At 37.7% G+C, this 23,206-nt stretch overlaps 1 protein-coding gene across 3 annotated transcripts in view; it reads left to right on the top strand.

Moving 5' to 3' along the window:
* si:dkey-220o5.5 (actin filament-associated protein 1-like 2) overlaps positions 1-23,206 on the top strand; it is a 57,330-nt gene that overhangs the window by 11,150 nt on the left and 22,974 nt on the right. For 2 of the 3 annotated variants that reach the window (XM_052107979.1, XM_052107981.1), the window contains exons 2-7: positions 6,371-6,508; positions 7,387-7,520; positions 17,681-17,777; positions 19,175-19,389; positions 19,824-20,000; positions 21,084-21,176. In XM_052107979.1, the coding sequence (XP_051963939.1) occupies positions 6,371-6,508; positions 7,387-7,520; positions 17,681-17,777; positions 19,175-19,389; positions 19,824-20,000; positions 21,084-21,176 (854 nt within the window). The remainder of the gene's footprint in view (positions 1-6,370; positions 6,509-7,386; positions 7,521-17,680; positions 17,778-19,174; positions 19,390-19,823; positions 20,001-21,083; positions 21,177-23,206) is intronic. The other variant, XM_052107980.1, reaches the window with a different exon arrangement.

Genomic DNA, 23,206 nt, shown 5'->3' on the forward strand with positions numbered 1-23,206 from the left:
ACAGTGAGCAGGAAGAAATGGAGGACATTGGAGAAGAAATTAGGCTAATTTGAAGACTGAAACCTTGAGAATGACAATCTGAAGGACGGAGGGCCTCCACCACAGTCAGCCATTGACATCTGGTTACAGCTTTGTTTGCTTAATGACTTTACTGTTAGCACTCTATCGCCAACTTTGTCACGTCTGAAGGCCAGTGTGTTCAATAAATGAAAACAGAAAACTCACACTTTTTTACATGAAGCTTTCTGGAATTGGTGGTAACATTGTAAGCGATACTTGCCTTCTTTTAGCTCCTTGATATTTGCCCTCAGTTTTCTGAAGAAAAATTGCATTCTGGTATTTTCCATACCTGTGAGCTGTGCCTCCACACTCACTTTTATTTGTTCTTTACATTTAGATGTGATTACATAATCAGGAAGTTATCTGAATACTTGCTGAGGGCTGCCAAAAGTTAACCTGGTGTTTTATGTATTTGATTTACATACAAATTACAATAGTAACCACAGTTTCTGCCAGAATACCATTGTAAGTACAGTTAGTAGTCGCTTTCACACTCACAGCCTTTTCCAGAAAATGAACGACAATGTTCAGTTTAGAGGTCATGTGTGAACACGACCGAAAATACTGGTACATTTTGTGCTGGCTATTTCCCAGAATGTGAAGTTGTAACATTACCCGAAGAGTTCAGTTTTGATGCTGTTGTGTGAGTCGTAAAATTAATGGTTTGAGCACGTAAGAGGTCAGATGATTGTTACTCAGATCTTAATCTCAGAAAGTGAAATTATTACATTTCTTTGGAGGACATCAAACATATTTGATATTTTAGAGCCAACCATATAGTAAATCTGATATTGTATGATGCTCCATGACTTAAATCTGAAGTAATTTGGTGAGCACCCAATGGAAATCGACTGTGCGCGGCCACAACACTGGTCAAAGAAGAAGATGAGATGGCAAACAAGAGCTCTCTAAGCTCCCATGCACCTCAAACTCGTGTCACAATCTCCTTTCCACCACAGAGCGGATGAAGAAATATGTTGACTGATAAAATAACGAACTGCATCTCAACTGCAAAATGTTTAATGGCATTTTGGTGCAGATGTGTGAATGGTCGCAAAACTTAAAAAAAAAACACACAAAAAAACCCGGAAAGCTGGTGCATGTGTGAATAGCAGAAGTGGTTAATTTACCAGTAAAGGCAATCCAACAATTTTACTGCAATTTACCAGGTTTTATGTCTGAAAATAGCCATTGACAGTCCTAGATTTTAGAGTTAATAAACATTATAGTAATTAATGTACAGTAAATGCATTGTATAAAATAAATGCAACTGACTGTTAAATAATTTAACAGCTAGATTTCTGCAGAATTGGAATGCCTGTTTTTACAAAGTTCATTACATCCCCTTGCATGTTTGTTTATTAAATATTTGGGCTAATTCGATTTTTCTTTCATCTACCAACAAAAATGTAGCACTCATTTAGCTCAAAATAACACATTTTATCAAGTCAAAATACAGAATTCCATAGATTTCCCCCCAAAATGCAAAAAACATCTACACGTTCCATATTTGTTAGTACACTACAAAGAATTTTGATGCCAGTGGAAAGTAGAAACAGGCTTTCACCATCAGCTCCTTCATTCCATTTTCTCCACAGTTTGGTTAAACAGGATGCTCAGTCTTCGGAAGTTAAACTCATTATTGTGGTTGGATTTACTGGATTCTCATGGCTCTTTTAGTGTTATTGCAATGTTTGTTTTAGCAGCACTACAGAGGCATTGTCAGATGTCTTTAGCACTAACTCATGACCCTGTTTGAACCCAAGGGAATGACTGTTTTAGGCTGGTCTACCTGGTCCAGATTGGACATGTTTTTTTAGGGGTGTTACATAGACTCATTTGTGGATTCAAAAACAGAGGTGGGGACTCGAGTTACATGACTTGACTCAATTCTGACACGAATCGCAAATTTAAGGACTTGTGACTTGCTTTACTAAATGAAGAAAATTACTTGACTTTGACTTGAGAACCAAGACTCGAGACTTGCATTCACAACGTGCCAAAATGACAGATGATTGTTGAGTTCCCAAAATAATCTCCTTTGGATATAAAGATTTAGAATTGGACCTTGTGAATAAAGATTTATTTGCCAAATGCACAATATGCAATGCAAAATTATCCGATACAAATACCACAACCTCGAATTTCATCAGATGTTTCAAAAACCACAAGGAAAGGTAAGTGAATCATTTCGTTATCATTTCATTATCAAGAAAGATTAATATTGATTGATCGTACTGGTAATTCGGCGACAGCTGGACAAAAGTTTTTCAACTCAAAGCAGTCTGCGCTTACTGAAATTTGAACAAGTACCCCCAGTGGCCTTAGCTGAAAGTGTTGTCAGGGTACCAAAACATTCAATGGCAGCATGACAATTTGGGTAAAACAAAAGTACTTGTATGAAAAATCTAGATAAACTAGTCAACCTCACTAAACTACTAGTCAGTTGTTGTGCGACTAGTCGACCATCGTGGACCATCCCTAATGGGAGCACAATTCTCCAGTTTTTGCATTTGCTGACTTTTTTACAAATACAGATAGATTTAATTCTGACGATGAAAGAGTCAAAGAGTTGAGGGGCTTTTTTTTTAAACTGCACCCCTTGGATCCTACACTCCAGTTCATCTGGCAAATGATAAAAGCTCGGCTTTGGTCAAGGAGCCACGTTTACGCTTTTCTTCTCTCTCTGGTATAAATATCACAATGTTGATGTGTGCCTATCCTAGTTGCTTCTTTTCTCGAGTAAATTTTAAGGCACTACAAAAACGAGACTCAGAAAGACAAAGAGAGATTAGACAAAGAGAGATTTCTGTTTTATGAGAGGAATACAAAGTAAAAATGAAGATGAAGAAATAAAAGGACTTTTTTAGGTTACAAACTGGTAATTACGAGGGTATTATGCTATAAATGTGGATTATGAGGACATTTCTAGTGTACCCATAATTGAAATCACTTATAAAACATGCTAAATGATGTTTTATTGAAAATGTAAAAATGCAGAAAGTTTTCTGTGAGGGTTAGAGGATATAATCTATAGTTTGTACAGTATAAAAATCATTATGTCTATGGAGAGCAGGGCAGTAGCAAGGAATTCTGGGCCCCCTGACAATATATTGCTCTGGGCCCCTTACCTATTAAAATAATAGTGTGAAATTTGTTGTGGGCCCCTAGAATCATTTCCACCTTTCACCCCACTAGCTACGGGCCTGATGGAGAGTCTTCATAAGGATAGCCGCACCAATGTGTGTGTGTGTGGGGGGGCAGATTTGGGTGATTTACAAGTTTTTAGGCTACAAACTGGTAATTTTTTGTTAGGGTTAGGGGATAGAATCTATAGTTTATTCACTATAAAAATTATTATGTCTATGGAGAGTCCTCATAATGATAGCTGCACCAACATGTGTGTGTGTGTGTGTGTGTGTGTGTGTGTGTGTGTGTGTGTGTGTGTGTGTGTGTGTGTGTGTGTGAGACAGAGAGAGAGAGAGTGGATTGACTGCAGCACAAAGGTTCACTGATGGTGTCTCTGTGTAATGTACACAGTGTGTAGAGTCTCTGTATGTTTACTGTGGTAAGGGCTTGAACAGTGGCCTGCTTGTCTACAGCTAGCATAATAAGGGCAAGACAGAGAGCAGGCCTCTCTCTAAAACATTATTCAACAGGTAGAGGGCCTCTTTTTCTTCTCAAATCACCACATATCACAGCATGATCAAAAATCACAGTGTGCCACAATTTCAGCCATTCAAGACGTGAGAATTGCATTTAAGAAAATTCTAAACCAATTTTGCCAGCGTGCAATAATACAACCACACACACGGCATGCACCAGTGTTAGTGAGCATGCTTACATGCACGTTCTTACACTGATTATGCTTAAGAAGCCGACAATGTGTAAGGTCATGTACACGGTTTAACCTTTATCAAATTAAGGTCATGAAAGTTTTAAGCAAAAATGTATTAGCACATGTATCTTTTTAGCCCATTACCCCTATTGCGTTTTGCATACAGGTGTTATCCAGTGTACTTAAGTGTTATGTGCATGACATCAAAAGCAGAGAATAATTAGATGATTTCAAGTCTCATGCAAACTAGAGATAGACATTTAGAGTAATTTTGTAGCTTTTATTGTAAAAAAAAAAACATGTAATCAATTATTTGAAATTTAGAAGTAAAAGCTTCAACCTATGAACCTGTTTTTCTTCTGAATAAAATTAGCACTATGCATAAACAACAACCTCTAGATTTTAAAATGAAAAAGAATAATGTACCTTTCTTAGTTATCTATTCCTTTAAAAACGTCATGCATCTACAGAGCCAACCAGTGCAATGCGCTTCCCATGGCAGGCAAAGGCACACAAGAAAATCTAATTGAAATATTTGAGTAGTGTTTTACCAATCAAATATTTATAGCTGATCGAGTACTCGAACAGATTACTTAATTGGCACGTCCTTAATGTAAACGTAGGTTTCTTTCATTGTCAGGTTTTTCGAGTACGCTGATTTGTGAAAAATCTGTGCACTTATTTAATGCACTCATTATACGAGAACTAAAGCAAAACTAAATAAAAAAAATGTTGTGTACATAAAAGGAGCAATATGTAAAATATTTACTGTACTAAAGCATCAAATTATAATAAAATGTTATCAGAGATTTAGGAAACATGCTAAGTTGAAATACTGTTTTTTCCGAAAACAATGCTACAGCCAGTATATTCTACTTTGAAATGTCCATTCCGGGACGGAATATCTGTTTGTGTTGTAGGCCTGTGTGATCCCACCCACTGACCATTTCCCAATGGTATTTCAACACCCTAGGTTACCAGATTTGGAACAAGTTACCGTAGACGGCAAACAGCATGATGCAGCCATGGAAGCCAGCCATACATCTAGCTAACATTGACAGAGTTATAAAAAATCCAGATGAGCTGGTTTATAATTGGCAAACAATAAAAATGGGTAGCTCAGCAAGTAAAGACATTGACTACCACCCCTGGAATCGCAAGTTCGCAGGGTGTGCTGAGTGACACCAGTCAGGCTTCCTAAGCAACCAACTGGCCCGGTTGCTAGGGTGGATAGAGTCACGTTGGGTTAACCTCTCTGTGGTCACTATAATGTGGTTCTTGCTCTCGGTGGGGTGTGTGTTGAGTTGCGCGTGGATGTTGCGGAGAATAGCACGAAGCCTTCACACACGCTAAGTCTCCGTGGTAACGCGCTCAACAAGTCATGTAATAAGATGTGCTGATTGACGGTCTCAGACGCGGAGGCAACTGAGATTCATCCTCCACCACCCAGATTGAGGCGAGTCACTACGCCACCATGAGGACTTAGGGCGCATTGGGATTGGACATTCCAAATTGGGGAGAGAAAAAAAAATACACTGCTGGAATCTAAATTGAAATTGAAACTAAAATTGATACTAACTAAAAAAAAAAAAAAACAATCCCAAATCAATTTTAGTTTAAGTTTTGATACACAGATAAAGTATATAATAAAATGTTAAGCCTTTACAACCCACCTTCATTAAATGTGAACATGCCAATAGATACCTATAACACTAGAACCCTTAGAAATGTAATCCTGTTAAACAGATTTAAATAATAGCAGTTAACACATTAACTTAGTAAAAATAGTGAAAGTTTCTGAAACACTAAACTAAATTGAAACTAACAGTCATAGAGTGAAAGAGTGAAGCCAAATTGAAATGACAAATTGGATATAAAATAGAAATAAAAAGTAGAGTAGAAATGAACGACAAATATAAGCATGATGCATCTTTCTTTCTTTGCAGTGCGTGTGTGAGGCACGTGATTGGCTGTTTATGTAGACACGGGCCTAATGAGATGAATGTGTTCGACTGACGAAATGCACTCTAACCTTGTTACAAAGTCATTTTCATAACTAAATGCAAAGCATGCTGAATTAGTTGAGAAAGTGGAGAAACCAGAAACCATAGCAATTTAGAAGACCTTTGCTTAAGTCGTAATGTCAACATCTTTTATGGAATGATTTTGCATTGAAAATCTGAAAACTCACCTAATTCCATCAGCCAGACTTGGGCCTGTTTACTTATGTCAAATACAGATCCTTCCTGGAAACAGTCAGCAGTAGTTATAGGTTATAGCACTGTAACTGTATAGCTATAGTTATAGGTTAGTCAGGGATAGTTTTGATTTGCGTTCAAATCCAGATAAGCTCATTCAAGATTTAAATTTGGTTGCTATTCATAACTTCATTACATAGTTGTTTTTGTTTCCCCTTGATGTGCTGTTGGATTCAATGTTCAGTCTGAATGCTGTGGTTTTTTGATTCTGTAGTGCTGGCCCGGCTGGTTTCGGACCTGCAGGCGTTCCTGTTGGTTCTGGACAGTGAGAATCTCAGCTATATCGCTCAGGCCCAGAAAAAATCCATCTCAGAGCTGCTATCTAAACTGCAGGACAATAAGGACACACCAGGTAAACACTTCATTCTCATCTGTATGTCATAAAGTATGTGCGACACTATATAGCCTATAAATGCTAAGTCATACTCATAATTGTTTTTGTTACCGCACATAGTCCGTTTAATGGAAAGAAAACAAAATAACATGTGTAAGTTTGGAGTTTAGTAATTTGTGTGGAAAACCCTCATGGAAGCATACAGTATATGTAATATACAAAAGATTTTATTTAGTATATACAGTATATTATACAGGGCTGTGCCCACCAAAAGAAAATCGTTACTAGCCCTTGAGGTCTACATTATTTCAAGCCCATCACATTACGTTTTTTTCCCACTTTCCCATTCATACGTTTTCCAAAAATGTTAAGTTTAAAAGTGAAAAGGGAATTTTAGTTGTTACTTTCAGGACTGTCTTAAGATGCACCTGCAGCAGCACAGATTGACCAGCTGTCGGTTGAACAGAGGTCGTGTGCAGGAGAGTTGCTGCATAAAGGAGATTGAGTGTGCAGTCATGTTGTTGTTTTTGACCAACAACTGACCGTAAAGGACAGAAAGGGTATTTCAAAGAGACATTATTCAATGACAAATGGATCACGTGGATCTCATCTTTAGACAAGACACGGAATGAGTCGAACTAAACCTTTTCTATGCAATATGCGTAGTAAACATATGCAAGTGATTTAGCCGCACAGTTGAGTTGCACATAGTAAATGTAAATCTTGGGATTTTAAGAAGCAGCCTCGTGATTGTTCAAAGAAAGATTGCGAATAATTTTAATCTGATATTTTTACCAAGCCTAGTTGTGAATGTTAGAGTACAGTGTGTATTCATAGTACCTCATGTGATCGTGATATGTACTCTTTAAAGTGTATGATATGTGTGTGTGTTTTAGCAGAGGATGCGGAGTACATGATTATGAACTGTCCCTCTGGAGGCCCCAGTGATCTCAGGAAAAGCAGAACTGCAGAGACTGATCTCACAGAAGAACCTCTTTCAAACACCTCTACTGAATGTCTGCAGTCAGGGGTGAGTCCTGTTCTTCTTCTTAGAGTCAGGGCCACTAAAATATTCTTAACTACAACTGCATTAAAAGGATAGTTCACCCAAAATGTTAAATTCTCTTATCATTTACTCACCCTCATGTCATCCCAGATGTGCATGACTTTCTTTCTTCAGCAGAACACAAACAAAGATTTTTAGAAGAATATTTCAGCTCTTTAGGTCCATACAATGCAAATGAATGGTGATCAGATCTTTGTAGCTCCAAAAATCATCTAAAGGAAACATAAAGGTAATCCATTAGTCACCAGTGGTTAAATCCATATCTTCAGAAGCAATATAATAGGTATGGGTGAGAAACAGAACAATATTTACGTCCTTTTTTTACTATAAATCTCCACTTTAACTTTCACTATAAGTGGAGATTTAGAGTATTAGACTTAATTTTGATATGTTTCTCACCAATACCTATTATATTGCTTCAGAAGATATGGATTTAACCACTGGTGACCTTTATGTTTCCTTTAGATGATTTTTGGAGCTACAAAATCTGAACTATCTGGGATGACATGAGGGTGAGAAAATGATAAGACAATTTACATTTTTGGGTGAACTATCCCTTTTTTCCGGCTGATGTCACAAAATCACCTTTCATATAGAGACCACACCCAGTTAGCACTTTTAAATGATCCAGTCAATTCCTAATGGATAAAATGAAGTTCATCTCTTCAGTTATTTCTTATTAGATATCTTGTTTCACTTCAAAATGCTTCACATTACAGAAGTTAATAATGATCTCAAACTGTAATATCATTTTCAACCAGTGTAATCATGGAAAGCTATCATATATTGTTTTTATCTCTTGGCAAACATTTTTCAGTGAAGTATCAATTCACGTCAATATACTTTAATGTGACTCACATGCAGGCTAGAACTGACTACAGGCCTCAAAGAATCAAAGAGATATTGTTCAATGGCAAAAGTGTCATTAGTGGCTAAGTCATATGCTTGAGTGTTTTACCAGCTGGAGGTAGCTAAATATTATCAATTGAAAAATATTTTTGCTAGTCCATTGACATGCCATGCAAAACAACATTGAGACAAGCACCAACATTGTCTGAATGGACATCGGCTGCCATTCACAAGCACTACATGCCATGAGAGTTTGTGTGGATGTGGGGGTGTTTTACGAATTATAATAGAGAATTTGAGAAATGCATTATGTAATTCAGCCCAGTAACAGTGCAGACAACTGTGCTTCATGGTCTCTTTGAATGTTTGTTTTGTGACGACCATAAGCTATCGAAAAAAACAACATGGCATGAGTTCTCCCCTTGGTCATTCATGTTGAAAAAACAAAGATAGTATCATTTGCATCAAGGACAGAATCCACTGCTAATTTATGAGCGTACAATTTAATGTAGTTTTCTTCTTTGTAGCAAAGTAGCCAAACCAGTGGCCAAAACCAATCTAAATCCAGCGACCAGACCAGCCTGACCATGCTGGGAGACCTTCTACTGGATATGTATGAGAACTTTCAGGGATTGTTGTATAGCCTAAAAAGCACGATGGTGTGTGACGGGACCGTGTTGTATATTTTAGAGGACACTAGTGTTTGATGGTGTTGTAATGTATACTCTAGGGCACGCTACAGTGTGTACTTGTGCTGTGATGTGTATTTTAAGAGACACTAGCACTACGGCCATAATAACAGGGCATATAAGCAGGCTGCACACTAGCGGTTGTGAGGCCCAGAGGCGCGGATTTGAACCAAAGCTTGTGTTGTGGCTGCTTGATGAGCATCTCCCAGCTTCAGTGCACCCTCACTGTGGTCTTGCCCCCTCATCTCATGGTTGTGCTGGGCAGGAGGTCAGAGGTCAGATCCTGCCTCTTAACCAAGGTTTTTTAAGTGGGCACCCACACATAAATTACTGGGATGGGAAGAACTGAAAGAGACGACTCAGAGCACTGAAGGAATAAATGCTATGGGATCTTACTCATAGCTGCTGAGCAGACAAAGGGCAATTAGAGCTAGATTGTGGCATTTTCTTAAAATGTGAGTGGTGCTGGCCTGTGCAAAACTCACTTCGTTTTTTAGGTGGTTGAAATGGGCTGCTGTGTGTTTGCTAAGGTGTTCTGAGTGGTTGTTAGCACTTTGCTATGTGGTTTTAAACTAGTCTGGTTTGTTAATCGATGTATATGCTTCTGCTGAAGCCATCAATCTGTGTTATTTCAACAAAAATTGTGTTTATTAGTGGAAATCCTGGTGAAGAACTACACTACCCATGAATCCTGACAATAAAAATCCCCAATTAAGAGAATTGCGGCCGGAAAAGTGCGGCAAAAGAGCCCAGCAGCGACGGTCTACTCCCATGGCGCAGTGAAAATGACGCAATCGAGTTTGTCTTCATACACTCTCATACTACTTACATATTTGTATACAAATCTGAGTATTTTGCAATATATTTGAAATATATTGATTCTGTACTTATAATCAACAACTGGGCTTAGAACTCTTTAATTAAGGATTTTCATAAAATTCCCATAGGAAAAATGAATGATAAATAACTTCCCAGAACCAAGATGGCTAAGATATGGGCAGCAATAGTTGCGCTCTATTAGGGATGTGTCACTACGGTCGACTAGTTGTATACCAATTGATCAGTTGATTTGTGAGCTTAACTATTTTATCTTTATTTTTACTTGTGATATTTTTTGTGGCAGTGCCTCAATTAGCATGTTGTGCTTCAGCTACTAGACAATGTGTGGTGTACAATCCTCAGAAATCCATTTATCAAATACCAGACAGACATCATAATAAAATGCACCTCTAATGATTTGAGTTAAATTATGGTTGTTTAAATTGTTAGATTGTACTAAAGTAGTTTCAGTGAAGAATTGTGTTTGGGAATGTATTAAAGTGATAGTTCACCCATAAAAGAAAATTCACTCATCATTTACTCACCCTCATGCCATACCAGATCTGTATGACTTTCTTTCTTGTCCAGAACACAAAGAATTTTAGAAGAATATTTCAGCTCTGTTGGTCCATACAATGCAAGTGAATGGTGACCAGATCTTTTGAAGGTCCAAAAAAGAAATAAAGGGAGCATAAAATTAATCTGGACGACTCCAGTGGTTAAATCCATTTCTGAAGCGATATGACAGATGTGGGTGAGAAACAGATTAATATTTAAATACTTTTTTATTATAAATTCTCCTCCCCAGTAGGTGGCGATATGCATGAAGAATGCAAATCACCAAAAACAAAATAAGAAGAATTTGGAAGTGAAAGTAGAGATTTATAGTTGTAAAAAAAATAAAAGGATTTAAATTTGTTTTAATCACCCAAGCTAATTAGTTTCTCACCCGAGCTAATCATATTGCTTCTGAAGACATGGATTAAACCACTGGAGTCTTATGGATTAGTTTTATGCTGCCTTAATGTGCTTTTTGGACCATCAGAATTCTGGTCAAGATTCACTTGCATTGTATGGACCTACAGAGCTGAAATATTCTTATAAAAATCATCAGAAGGAAGTCATACACATCTGGGATGGTGTGAGACTGAGTTTATGATGAGAGAATTTGTATTTTTTTTTTAATTAATCACTTTAATACATGTGATTAATGTTATCTTTTGTGTGTATGTGTAGTTTGTGCATCTGTGTATCTTTTTTTTGTTGCATTTGTGTAGTTTGTACATCCGTTATATCAGTCCCCTTCCACTGATTTTTTTTAAATTGTAAAAATAATGGCTTCTCTTTGTTTTGTATCACTCTGCGATAAGAGTGTAATAAGCAAATAAAATAACTCCCTTTGCTGACTTCTTAATGAACCATTATAGATCCTGGAGGTAATGTTTAATCTAATTTTCCAATGAAATTCCAAGGCTTTCTTAATGACATCATTGTTTTCAGTGAACTGCAATGCCTTCGCTATCTTCTAAAAATCCAGCGTGGGCTTTTCTATATCACTGCAATTAAGTGCAATGGGAAGTTCACCCAATTCCAAAAGCCTACAGAATCAAAAGCTTGTTCGAAAAAGATTGAGGGGGAGGAAGTAAGGGGGAGGGCTGTATCTTGGACAGGAAATGCCATGTTTAAGCAGGAGGCCCATCTCGATGAGCCAGCGCTACATCTTGATTGGCTGGAAGGGAGGCAGAGGGGAGGAAGTGGACGTTTGGGAGTATAATTAAGGCTGTTTACGTGATTGAGGGATCTAGAGACAGTGATGGAGAGACGATGTACTGATAGAGAGATGGACTGATAGGACAGCCGCACAGAGAGTAAGGAAGTCGGATGGTGCAGGAGGATCTCATGGGAGGAGTGGGAGGGATGAGGTCACCCAAAAAGTGCACAGCAAAGTCCAGGGGTTTCCATGCCAACCAGACAGGTTCAGTATGGTGAGCAGGCGCGCACTTAGTATCAGATTGAGCATGTATGCATGTTTTGAATGTTGTGGGAGCTCATGCATGCATGTACAGTTAGATTATAAACTGATAATGAGTGGAAAAAACATTGAAGCTGCATCATATCCCTATTTATACTTTAATTACATAGGAAATGTTTGCTAAAGGGATAGTTTACCCAAAAATGAAAATTCTCCCATCATTTACTCACTCTCATGCCATCCCAGATGTGTTTGACTTTATTTCTTCAGCTGAACCCAAACAAAGAAAAATATCTCAGCACTGTTGGTCAATACAATGCAAGTGAAGGGTGATCAGACCTTTTTGTAACTCCAAAATTCACATAAAGGACACATAAAAGTAATCCAAATGACTCCAGTGTTTAAATCCATATCAGAAGCAATATAATATGTGGGGGTCCTTTTTAAGTTCCCTTTTATTCTAAACCTACACTTTAACTTTCACATTCAGATGTGGATTACTGTTGTTTCCTTATGTAAGATTTTTGGAGCTTCAAAGGTCTGATCACCATTCACTTGCACTGTATGGACCTACAAAGCTGAAATATTCTTCTAAAAATCTTTGTTTGTGTTCTGCTGAAGAAAGAAAGTCATGCACATCTGGGATGACATGAGGTTGAAAAAATATTGAGAGTATTGTAATTTTTTGGGTGAATTATACCTTTAAATGTTGTAAGAATAAATGCTTTTTTCTAATATTTCTGTTTAAGTTCAAACATTACTAACAAAATCTATATTTACCTTTTCAATGCTAGGTTATTGGTTTATTGGTGTTAGCAGCAGGGTGTTGCTATGTTGTTGCTAAGGTGTTCTGAGTGTTTTTTTATTTTTTATTTGAGGTGTCATTCATGTCCATAGCACAAATAATGAAGGACGTGTTACACACCAAAAAGTTACTTGGGGTTAGGCAGGGGTTTGTTCAAATCCCTCACCCTAAGTGTGACCAACCCAGAGTGACCCAGGCTAATTGATACTGGGCAAACAGGCTTCTTTTAGTGCGCCTAGAAATTATGATGAAATACACTGACGTTTTTGTTTTGCTAAGGGGTTCGTTTGGTGATATTTCTCCTGTCCGTGCACATCCCTGAAATTCTTGACCTAGGAGAATTCAGCTTGTCGAAGAGCATTGATGATTGGCTAAAACAGTTGGTGTGGTTTGGACATAGCGTTCTTTATTTATAATTTATTTTCGTAAATTAACTAATCTTAAAATGACGCTGTGCCTAGTTGAAATGCAGGCTTCGTTTGTCTAGGATTCTTTAATTAGTTCAACTTCTTCCATTGTATAAATCATCTTTAAAGTGCTAAAAAGGTACCATGGCATTGCTATTATTATTAGGCTACTTCTATGTCAGTATTGCTCTATTCCTTGTTCTAGAATAATAATAAAGTCAGCAAATATATGCACTAACACAAATAGAAATATTGGAATTATTTAGTGACCAAAAATACATGAAAATGTAATTATATTTTAGCTTCATATGACTAAAATGACCTGCACAAGTGCACATATTTGTGCATGTCTTGGTGTACGCACTTGCCTGTGTGATGACTGCACAAGGTCTATTCATGAAATTTTATCCAAAAAAAAAAAAAAGAATACACCATATTGGTTTGGAAAGACATGAAAGAGTAAATGTTGACAGAATTAAAATTTTTGGGTGCATTATTCCTTTAACAACCTCGGCTACTTACGGTGTCTTTTTCACAGTTTTGGTCCTCAAAACTTTGCCACTGTGATGAAGTCTGGAGTGTATGCATTTTCAGGGAATGGTCTGCTCAGTCTAACACTTGTTCTTTACTTGGTTTCCTGTCCGCAGCTTAATCAGTACATTGTTCTTATCGTTCTCATCATTCTTGTTTTTTTGCACCCTTCAGCAGGCTTTAGGCACACTCCATAAAGGTTTTTCAGCTTTACATTCCTATTTTTCTGCTACTTCTTTCTCTGTCTCTGAACTTCTCTGCTCACAGACTCGTGTGCACACAAAAACTCCTTTCATCTTTTATTCACAGATATGTATCTGATCCCTAGAGCTGCACATGCTGTACTCTCAGACTCAACCACGCCTCCCCCAAGAGCGAGAGGGTAAATGGACAGAATGAAAATATGTTAGATAAAAGAGAAGGAAAGCTCAGAAGAAAATGTAATTAACATTCTAAAATTGAGTGAAACATCCACCTTCCAACATACAAACAAATGAGAATGGGAAAAGAGATCATTAGCACATTTGAAGTCAGTCCATTTTAGCCAACTGTAGATGTAAAAAAAATATTCTGTTTTAAAATCAGCTTAAAGTAAATGATATTGACTTTCTTGATTTAATTCGTAATCAATTAAATCAAGTCATACCCCTACTTCTCTCGTTGAATGTCCTCTTTTACTTGAAAAATGTTACGGAAGTAAAATGACCAGCAAAAAAACAGCATTTCGTGTTAACATTAAACATGGTTTAATAATTAGCATGAGACTGGCTAACTGACTTGCTCAGTGAGTAAAGACACTGACTACCACACCTGGAGTCGCGTGTTTGAATCCAGGGTGTGCTGAGTGACTCCAGTCAGGAGTCACCTGACAGTTTTCTGTCCTGTCGGTTATTTCCTAAGCAACCAAATTGGCTCTGTTGCTAGGGAGGGTAGAGTCACATGGGGTAACTTCCTCATGGTCACTATAATGTGGTTCTTGCTCTCGGTGGGGCACGTGGTGTGAAGTGCGTGGATGCTGTGGAGAATATCGTGAAGTCTCCACACATGCTATGTCTCTGCGGTAAAACGCTCAACAAGCCACGTGATAAGATGCGCGGATTGACGGTCTCAGATGCAGAGATTATAGACAACTATAACAGAGATTCGTCCTCCGCCACCCGGATTGAGGTCACTACGCCACCACGAGGATTTAGGAATTTGGCATTCCAAAATGTCCAGACGAGAGCCCATTTGGCACTGAATAAGGTCTCTTTTAATACCCTTTCTGTTCTTTACTGTCAGTTGTTGATCAAAACAACAAAAAATTTACATTTAATTCTAATCATGAATAGCATGGATGAGAAAAAGCCATTCGAGCCCTCTCTCGTTAACATGAGCTCATTTACAGATGCTTTTTACAGAACAGCCGTTTTCTTAAAGAGACAGTACCAGTTTTTAACATGTTCAGCAAATCAGTTTAAATACTTGGAAATAGTACAAATTATACATGCACACAATAAACATGTTACAAAATATAATATATACAATTTAAAAAAATTATGGGTACATGGATTTGTTCATTTTTAAACAGGTCAAATATGAACAAAATAATTAACAAAAAAAATATATATAAAATATAATTAGTTAAATATTAGAAAGTTTTTATATTTTCATAATGTACCTTGTTAGAAGGTCACCAGAATAATAAACTGCATTATTTGAGAGAGATTTTTTTTTATATATATATATATATATATATATATATATATATATATAAGTAAAGTGGACATTAGAACTGAAATATACCTATTTGAAACAACATCAAATCGAATTGAAATCGGAATCGAATAGAGAGCTTTTGAAAAGGAATCGAATAGAATTGGGAAACTGTATCAATACCTAGCCATATAGATGACACATAAATTGGTAATTTAATTGTATCCATATATCCACGTCCATAATATATTTGTTTATTTAAATCATATATTTGTTTTCATTTCATATTGTATATAGCAACAATCATTCTTATAGTAATTATATCCATTTGTAATATAACCATAACCTGAACAATTAAATTAAATTCATAATTATACTGAGATAAATAATTATAAATAATTGTTGTGCAATTTATACTGTATTCTATCATTTTCAAGTACCATATATATTACTATAAAATGACATTGTATTACACAAATATCAAATGAGAGTGCAGTATTCATAATCTATTTTAAGATTTTTTTTACTTCTAAAAAGTACATTCATAGATATAAAAATGCAGTCAGAGTTAAGAATAGTTAGTTATGTAAATAAATGATACTTTCCTGTAAATTCCTGTGAAATTCCCAGACATTCCCTTCTCTTCTAAAGATTTTTCATAGCAAACTCCAAATTAATTTCTCTACAAATAAATACATCATGGCAAATATATAAAAAATTAGCTCTCAGGCAGTCAATTTATGATGAACTGTTTGTACACTAAAGAATCTTACGGAGCGCTCTGAGGCGTCTCCTCCATTGACTAACATTTTAACAGAACTCCTTGTTGACTGTTCCAAGTTGGAGTCGGCAACGCAGTTGACATATCCAAACTGGCCAAACGCGGTACCTACTTCTGTATATATATATATATTTTTGTTTGAAACATTAGTTAACTTTGTCTGTGCAGAGTTCCTGTATATCCAATTTTTCAACCTATGTCACAACCAGTTAGATCAGTATAATAACAAAATACATGTAAGTCCTTACAAGTCTTTAGGGGGCAGTCAGCACAACTCCAGCTGTACAGGTAATGCAAATGCAGTATCTATGTATGTGTATCAATGGGTTTTATAAGATTAGTTTACTGTGTGCAAAGTTACTGTATATCCAATCTTTCAGCCTTTGTGATGACCAGTTAAATAAATAAACCTAGTTAATTTCACCTTGTATCAATGTGTTATTATGTTGAAGGCACATAAACAAAAGTTAATTTGCCAAACGATGATTTTTTGGTTCAGATAACAAACATATTCTTGTAGTTCCAACAAGCGTGACATTTCTGCTTTTAAACCTTGTGATAAGATTACTTGATAGGCTTGCATCACAGTACGGATTTTCCTTCCTTTTTTATAAACAGAGGGACAAGTCAATTATTTTCTTTGTTAATCCACAACATGCCACAGATATTCCTTTAATTCTGAAGGCTACGTCATTACATTTCCCATAGAGAAACCTGTATTTAAATCTTGAGAAAACAAGTCTGCCAATTAAAGGCAAATTGGAATTTAATTACTTCTACTTGAGAAGTACAAGATTTAGGTCCCAAGAAATCTTCCTGTTTTGAACTCCCAGAAACCTTTGTTTCAGTGCTACTGATTTGCTCTTGTGCCCTCAGTGTCCGACTACAAATTACTGACCCCAGTGCAGACCACAGCCATTGTTCCTCAGCTGTGCTTCTCTAGAACAGTCTGCTCCATACCCTCATAAACACTGTGGACCGAGTGACCCCAAGTACAGCTAAAAACACTCTCTCTCTCTCTCTCTTCCTGTAAATGCAGAGCTGTATTTAAACTCTTGGTTTTGAGCTCCACATGAGAAAGATATCATCTGAAATTGATTTATTCTTTAAATAGTAGAAACGAATGATGTTCATAATGCTCAGTTCCAGTAACAGTCATTATATGTCTGCATTCTTCCACCGATGCGACAAAACACCGTACTCTAATAATTTGAAATGAATAAAACAATCATTAATGGAATCATTAAGGCAGATGGAATCAGTTAAATTCATCACAATCCCGACACCAATTTCTCTTTGTTCGGCCTGTAAGTGTCAGATATGATGCTTCTCATGTGCACACTCAGGTGATCCGTTTCTCCTGATTCCTCATTCATGGCTGTGCCATTGCTGTATGTAACTGTGAAAGTGTTGCGAATGATAAGGGGCCAGATTGGTTGTGTTTGTGTACTTCACTGTGGGTTAATGAGTTGAAACTAGAGCTTTGCCTGGCCGTGCATAACAGTTTATTTCAGTGCTGTTCTTAGTCCTGTGTTTGTAGTCAGAAAAGATATCTATTCTGCTTTTTTGTCTTCAGCCTGTGGGTCCTGCTGTCCCCCCAAACCCCCTGTGTTTAGAGGATGAGGACTGTTACGAGGAGGCAGAACCTTTTGTTCCAGCCAGTCAATCTAAAGGTCAGTGCAAAAACACAACTACTACAAATTATACACAGAGCTAAACACTAAAATAAATAGCACTTAGTTCCTTAAAACTAATAAGATAACTGTTAGTTAATGTTCAGTGTGATTATTACATAAAAATAATGAATCATCTCAAAAATATGGAATTTGTCTACCAAAGGAGCAAGTCTAAAGTACCTTCATATTTTTACCACTCCCAGTCAGTAGGGGGCAGTCAGCGCAACTCCAGCTGTACAGGTAATGCAAAGCTGTACAGGCCAACTACTGTAGGTTTTAAACTACATTTAACTTGACACAGCATCCCAAAAACAAGGCATTTATGGCTAGAGACGCTGCAAACCTGTGAAACGCGATGCAACCACTGTGAGACACTCCAAAAGCATATGTCTAACATCTTTAAATAGACCAACAAAAATAGTGCAGATGGAACAAAAGACCTGATCCCGTGAGAACAGCCCACATATATAACTCAATTGCAAAATGGATGGCTGTGGGCCAGTGATAGGCTTCTGTTCAATGATATTCAAATAAAGCAAACAAGATATTGACTTCTAAAGCCACTGTTTGTATTCTCTAATCGATGATTTACTTGTCTGACACAATAAAATAATATCTTTATTTATTTATTTATTTTCCTCCCCATTTTCAACCCAATTTGGAATGCCCAATTCCCAATACGCTCTAAGTCCTCGGGGTGGCGTAGGACTGTGGAGCGGAGGGGGGCGGGGCCGGTCGGAATATCGCGCGCCCGGTCCCCAATCAGCCTGATGAGGCGCGCGAGGGATAAAGGCGGCCGGTGACGATGGTTCGAGAGAGAGAGAATTACGAGCATGTCCGTCGTGTGTTTGTTTATGCTTTTGGTTTAAGTTCTCATTAAATATCATTTATGTTGACAAGCCGGTTCTCGCCTCCTCCTTGCCCATCCTTTAACTGTTTTACAAGGACAAATCTCAGTTGCCTCCGGGTCTAAGACAGTCAATCCACGCATTTTATCACGTGGAGACATAGTGCGTGTGGAGGCTTCACACTATTCTCAGCGGCTTCCACGCACCCTGCCGAGAGCGAGAACCTGGCTGGAGTCACTCAGCACACACTGGATTCGAACTCGCAACTCCAAGGGTGGTAGTCAGCGTCTTTACTCGCTGAGCTACCCAGACCCCCATAATGTAATATCTTTAAGTTATTTTAATTATTGCACTTATTGTATATACAATATTATGTTTATTTATATATTTAAATTATTGTATATATTATTATTATCTTTACTTGAGAGCCTTTTAGCAAATATTAATATATTAAATTAATTAGATTACTTAATCAGCATCTCGTAATTAATTTGATTACAAATATTAATCGATTTACTGTCTAAAATACTTGTGTCCTTACCTCAGATAAAGTGGACTCAGACAGTAGTCACTACGAGTCGTATGCTGAAGAGGAGGATGAGGAGTTTGTGAAGGACAGAGCTCATTACATCCAGTGGAGCTCCTCTCAGCCCTGCTTAAGACCCGTCCCAGAGTCTCGCATCTGTGGATATGTCTGGAGGAAGAAGTGGCTGGGCCAGTGGACACGCCAACTCTTCATTATTAAACACAAATCACTACTGGTAAGAGCCTCACTATAGTTTCAATAAACTGAAACTTAATCTTCTCTCAAATGAACCTTGAATGCCTTTGTAATAAGAGCAAGACTATTTTGGGAAACCAGGTTAATTCGAAAGAAACTGCTACATTTACATTTATGCATTGGACAGATGCTTTAATCCAAATCTAATTATGGTACATTCAAGATATAAAATTCAGTCAATATGTGTGTCCCTGGGAATTCATCAGCTGCTACTACTTAACCATTTACATTTAGTCTTTAATCCAAAGCGACTTACTAATGAGGAACATATCAAACAGTTAGCAATGGCAATCTCTATATCTGTGTTTTTGCTTCTCTAACTAGGTAGTACTTTGCTCTCTGAAATTATTATTTATTTTATGCTGATTTACTATTAAATCTGTATTTATTTCTACATCTTGTTTTCCCTGATAGTGTTTTAAGTGTGCTAAAGACCTGCACCCTCTACTGGAGCTCAACCTGACAGGTTGCTATGTGGTCTACAAATCCAAGCACAGTAAGAAAATGCAGCACGAGCTAAAGGTGGTGTCCAGTGCTGAAACACTAATCATGGGCTTCCAAAGTGGCACACAGGCGGAAGAGTGGAGGAAGGTCTGGCCATAGGAAAACTCTTGCTTTAAAAGAAAATTCGATTATTTACAACTTAAGCTTTATCTATGCATCTATGGCATGTTATCGATTACCACTGATAATAATTTGTATTCTTCTATCATTTTGTTAAAAAAATTATTGTTAATATTAAAGTGGAAACCTTGCAGGCAAGGGTAAAACATAGAGTTAGACCGATTAATCAGTTTTACAAAATTCTATGCCAATAGTTGGAGATTGAATAGTTGGAGTTGAAATTGGAGTCTGAAGTGAGGGCATGCAAAAAAATAATAATAATAAAAAATGACTATATAGAAATTTGCCCTTTCAGCACATTGTGTCTTCAACTTCATATCTTGTGAATAATACAAATCTGGTGAAATATGTAAGGAATATTGTACAGTCCACTTTGAGTCTGGGCTTATTTTGCAATAACAGGCTGACTGTAGGGTATCCAGCTTATTACACTGTTACTAACCAAATAAATCAATAAATGGACATAAAATATTGATTTGCATTGAAATTATGTAACTATGTGATAAGAAAGAAATCACTGAACAACTTAATACCTCCTCTGGTTTCCCACCTGAGTTCTGTTAATTATTCTTTGGGAAATAGTGATAATCTGACTGCTCATTATCCTGCATATTACAAGACTTTTTCGCAAATAATTAAATTAATGAACATGATTTGAGTTGAAATTATTTTATTAACTTGTAGAGATCGCACAGTGATCCGAGAAGTATGCATGATAACTCGCAATATCCGGATGAGTGGTCTGATTTGTCTTAATTTGATTCATTTGGCCAAAAATCTGTCAAAGTATGGGAAGACGTATGTAAATATGCATCTATTGCACTGTTGATAAATTTGGATATATTCACTTGGGATCCACACATAGTTGACACGTATCAAACTTCACCTGTAGACAATGTTGGTAAAACATTTACAGTATAGTTCTTACAATGAATGCTAAATTGTAAATTGCCTGGAATGTTCCTTTAAATTCACCTGACTTAGATTAATTTATAGCCTGTAAAATCAACTAGCCTGTATTAACTTAACTTCATTCATGTCTCATTGTAGATTATTGAAGAAGTGAGCGGCTCCTCTTACTATGAGCCTGAATTGCACAGCTCCTCATCTATTCTGAAGAGTGAAAGGCTGGACTCTTGCAGGGTAACACACAAACACAAACTGACACCATGCCAGTCACTACTCACAATGTTAATTACATAATCAATCTGATGGACAGAGCAAGAGATGAGCAGCATACGTTTTCTTCTCTGAATGGAGATTTTTACTGGATGTGGTGGTTATTCATTGGGAGATCAGTGCCTCATATCTTCTCTTGAGAATATTTCATAATTTATTTCAGAAATCCTCTGTTGGCATAAGCCCTGTACTAAACTGATAAGCAAAGTCTTGTTTTATATTAAAGCTATACTATGTAACTTTTGTCCCTCTAGCGGTCGAAGCAGAAAACTGCAATTTATATGCAGAGGAACATTTTACTCATATAATTTAATATAGTTACTCAAGTGGGGGGTCTGGGTAGCTCAGTGGTAAAGACATTGACTACCACACCTGGAGTTTGCTAATCCCTGGGTGTGCTAAGTGACTCCAGCCAGGTCTCCTAAGCAACCAATAGTACATGTAGTAATAGCTTCACGCTATTATCCACGACATCCACACACAACTCACCACGTGCCCCACTGAGAGCGAGAACCACATTATAGCGACCACGAGGAGGTTACCCCATGTGACTCTACCCACCCTAGCAACCGGGCCAATTTGGTTGCATAGGAGACCTGGCTGGAGTCACTCAGCACACACTAGATTCGAACTTGCGACTCCAGGGGTTGTTTACTCGATGAGCTACCAAGGCCCCCGAAATCTACTTTATTGTACATCAAACAAACCCCACTGGATTCCACTCACCCAGCCCACTACCTTTTTGAGCTGTTGCTTTCTGGCCCATGCTACAGAGCTCTGAGCACCAGAACCGTCAGGCACAGGAACAGTTTTTTCCCTCAGGCTATCCATCTCATAAACAGTTAAAACTGCCACATTGAGCAATAATTATGTGCAATACACAGTTTAGTCTTTTTTATATTTGTCCAAAACATCTACCTCTTCTGCCATTACATTCCCTTGCTCTGTATACAGCAGATTTGTATTTGCACTACACATATACACTCACCTAAAGGATTATTAGGAACACCATACTAATACTGTGTTTGACCCCCTTTCGCCTTCAGAACTGCCTTAATTCTACGTGGCATTGATTCAACAAGGTGCTGAAAGCATTCTTTAGAAATGTTGGCCCATATTGATAGGAGAGCATCTTGCAGTTGATGGAGATTTGTGGGATGCACATCCAGGGCACGAAGCTCCCATTCCACCACATCCCAAAGATGCTCTATTGGGTTGAGATCTGGTGACTGTGGGGGCCATTTTAGTACAGTGAACTCATTGTCATGTTCAAGAAACCAATTTGAAATGATTCGAGCTTTGTGACATGGTGCATTATCCTGCTGGAAGTAGCCATCAGAGGATGGGTACATGGTGGCCATAAAGGGATGGACATGGTCAGAAACAATGCTCAGGTAGGCCGTGGCAATTAAACGATGCCCAATTGGCACTAAGGGGCCTAAAGTGTGCCAAGAAAACATCCCCCACACCATTACACCACCAACACCAGCCTGCACAGCGGTAACAAGGCATGATGGATCCATGTTCTCATTCTGTTTACGCCAAATTCTGACTCTACCATCTGAATGTCTCAACAGAAATCGAGACTCATCAGACCAGGCAACATTTTTTCAGTCTTCAGCTGTCCAATTTTGGGGAGCTCTTGCAAATTATAGCCTCTTTTTCCTATTTGTAGTGGAGATGAGTGGTACCTGGTGGGGTCTTCTGCTGTTGTAGCCCATCCGCCTCAAGGTTGTGCGTGTTGTGGCTTCACAAATGCTTTGCTGCATACCTCGGTTGTAACGAGTGGTTATTTCAGGCAAAGTTGCTCTTCTATCAGCTGGAATCAGTCGGCCCATTCTCCTCTGACCTCTAGCATCAACAAGGCATTTTCGCCCACAGGACTGCCGCATACTGGATGTTTTTCTCTTTTCACACCATTCTTTGTAAACCCTAGAAATGGTTGTGCATGAAAATCCCAGTAACTGAGCAGATTGTGAAATACTCAGACCGGC

The sequence above is a fragment of the Xyrauchen texanus genome, chromosome 37 (genome assembly GCF_025860055.1).
Source record: "Xyrauchen texanus isolate HMW12.3.18 chromosome 37, RBS_HiC_50CHRs, whole genome shotgun sequence".
Taxonomy (NCBI): Eukaryota; Metazoa; Chordata; class Actinopteri; order Cypriniformes; family Catostomidae; genus Xyrauchen; species Xyrauchen texanus.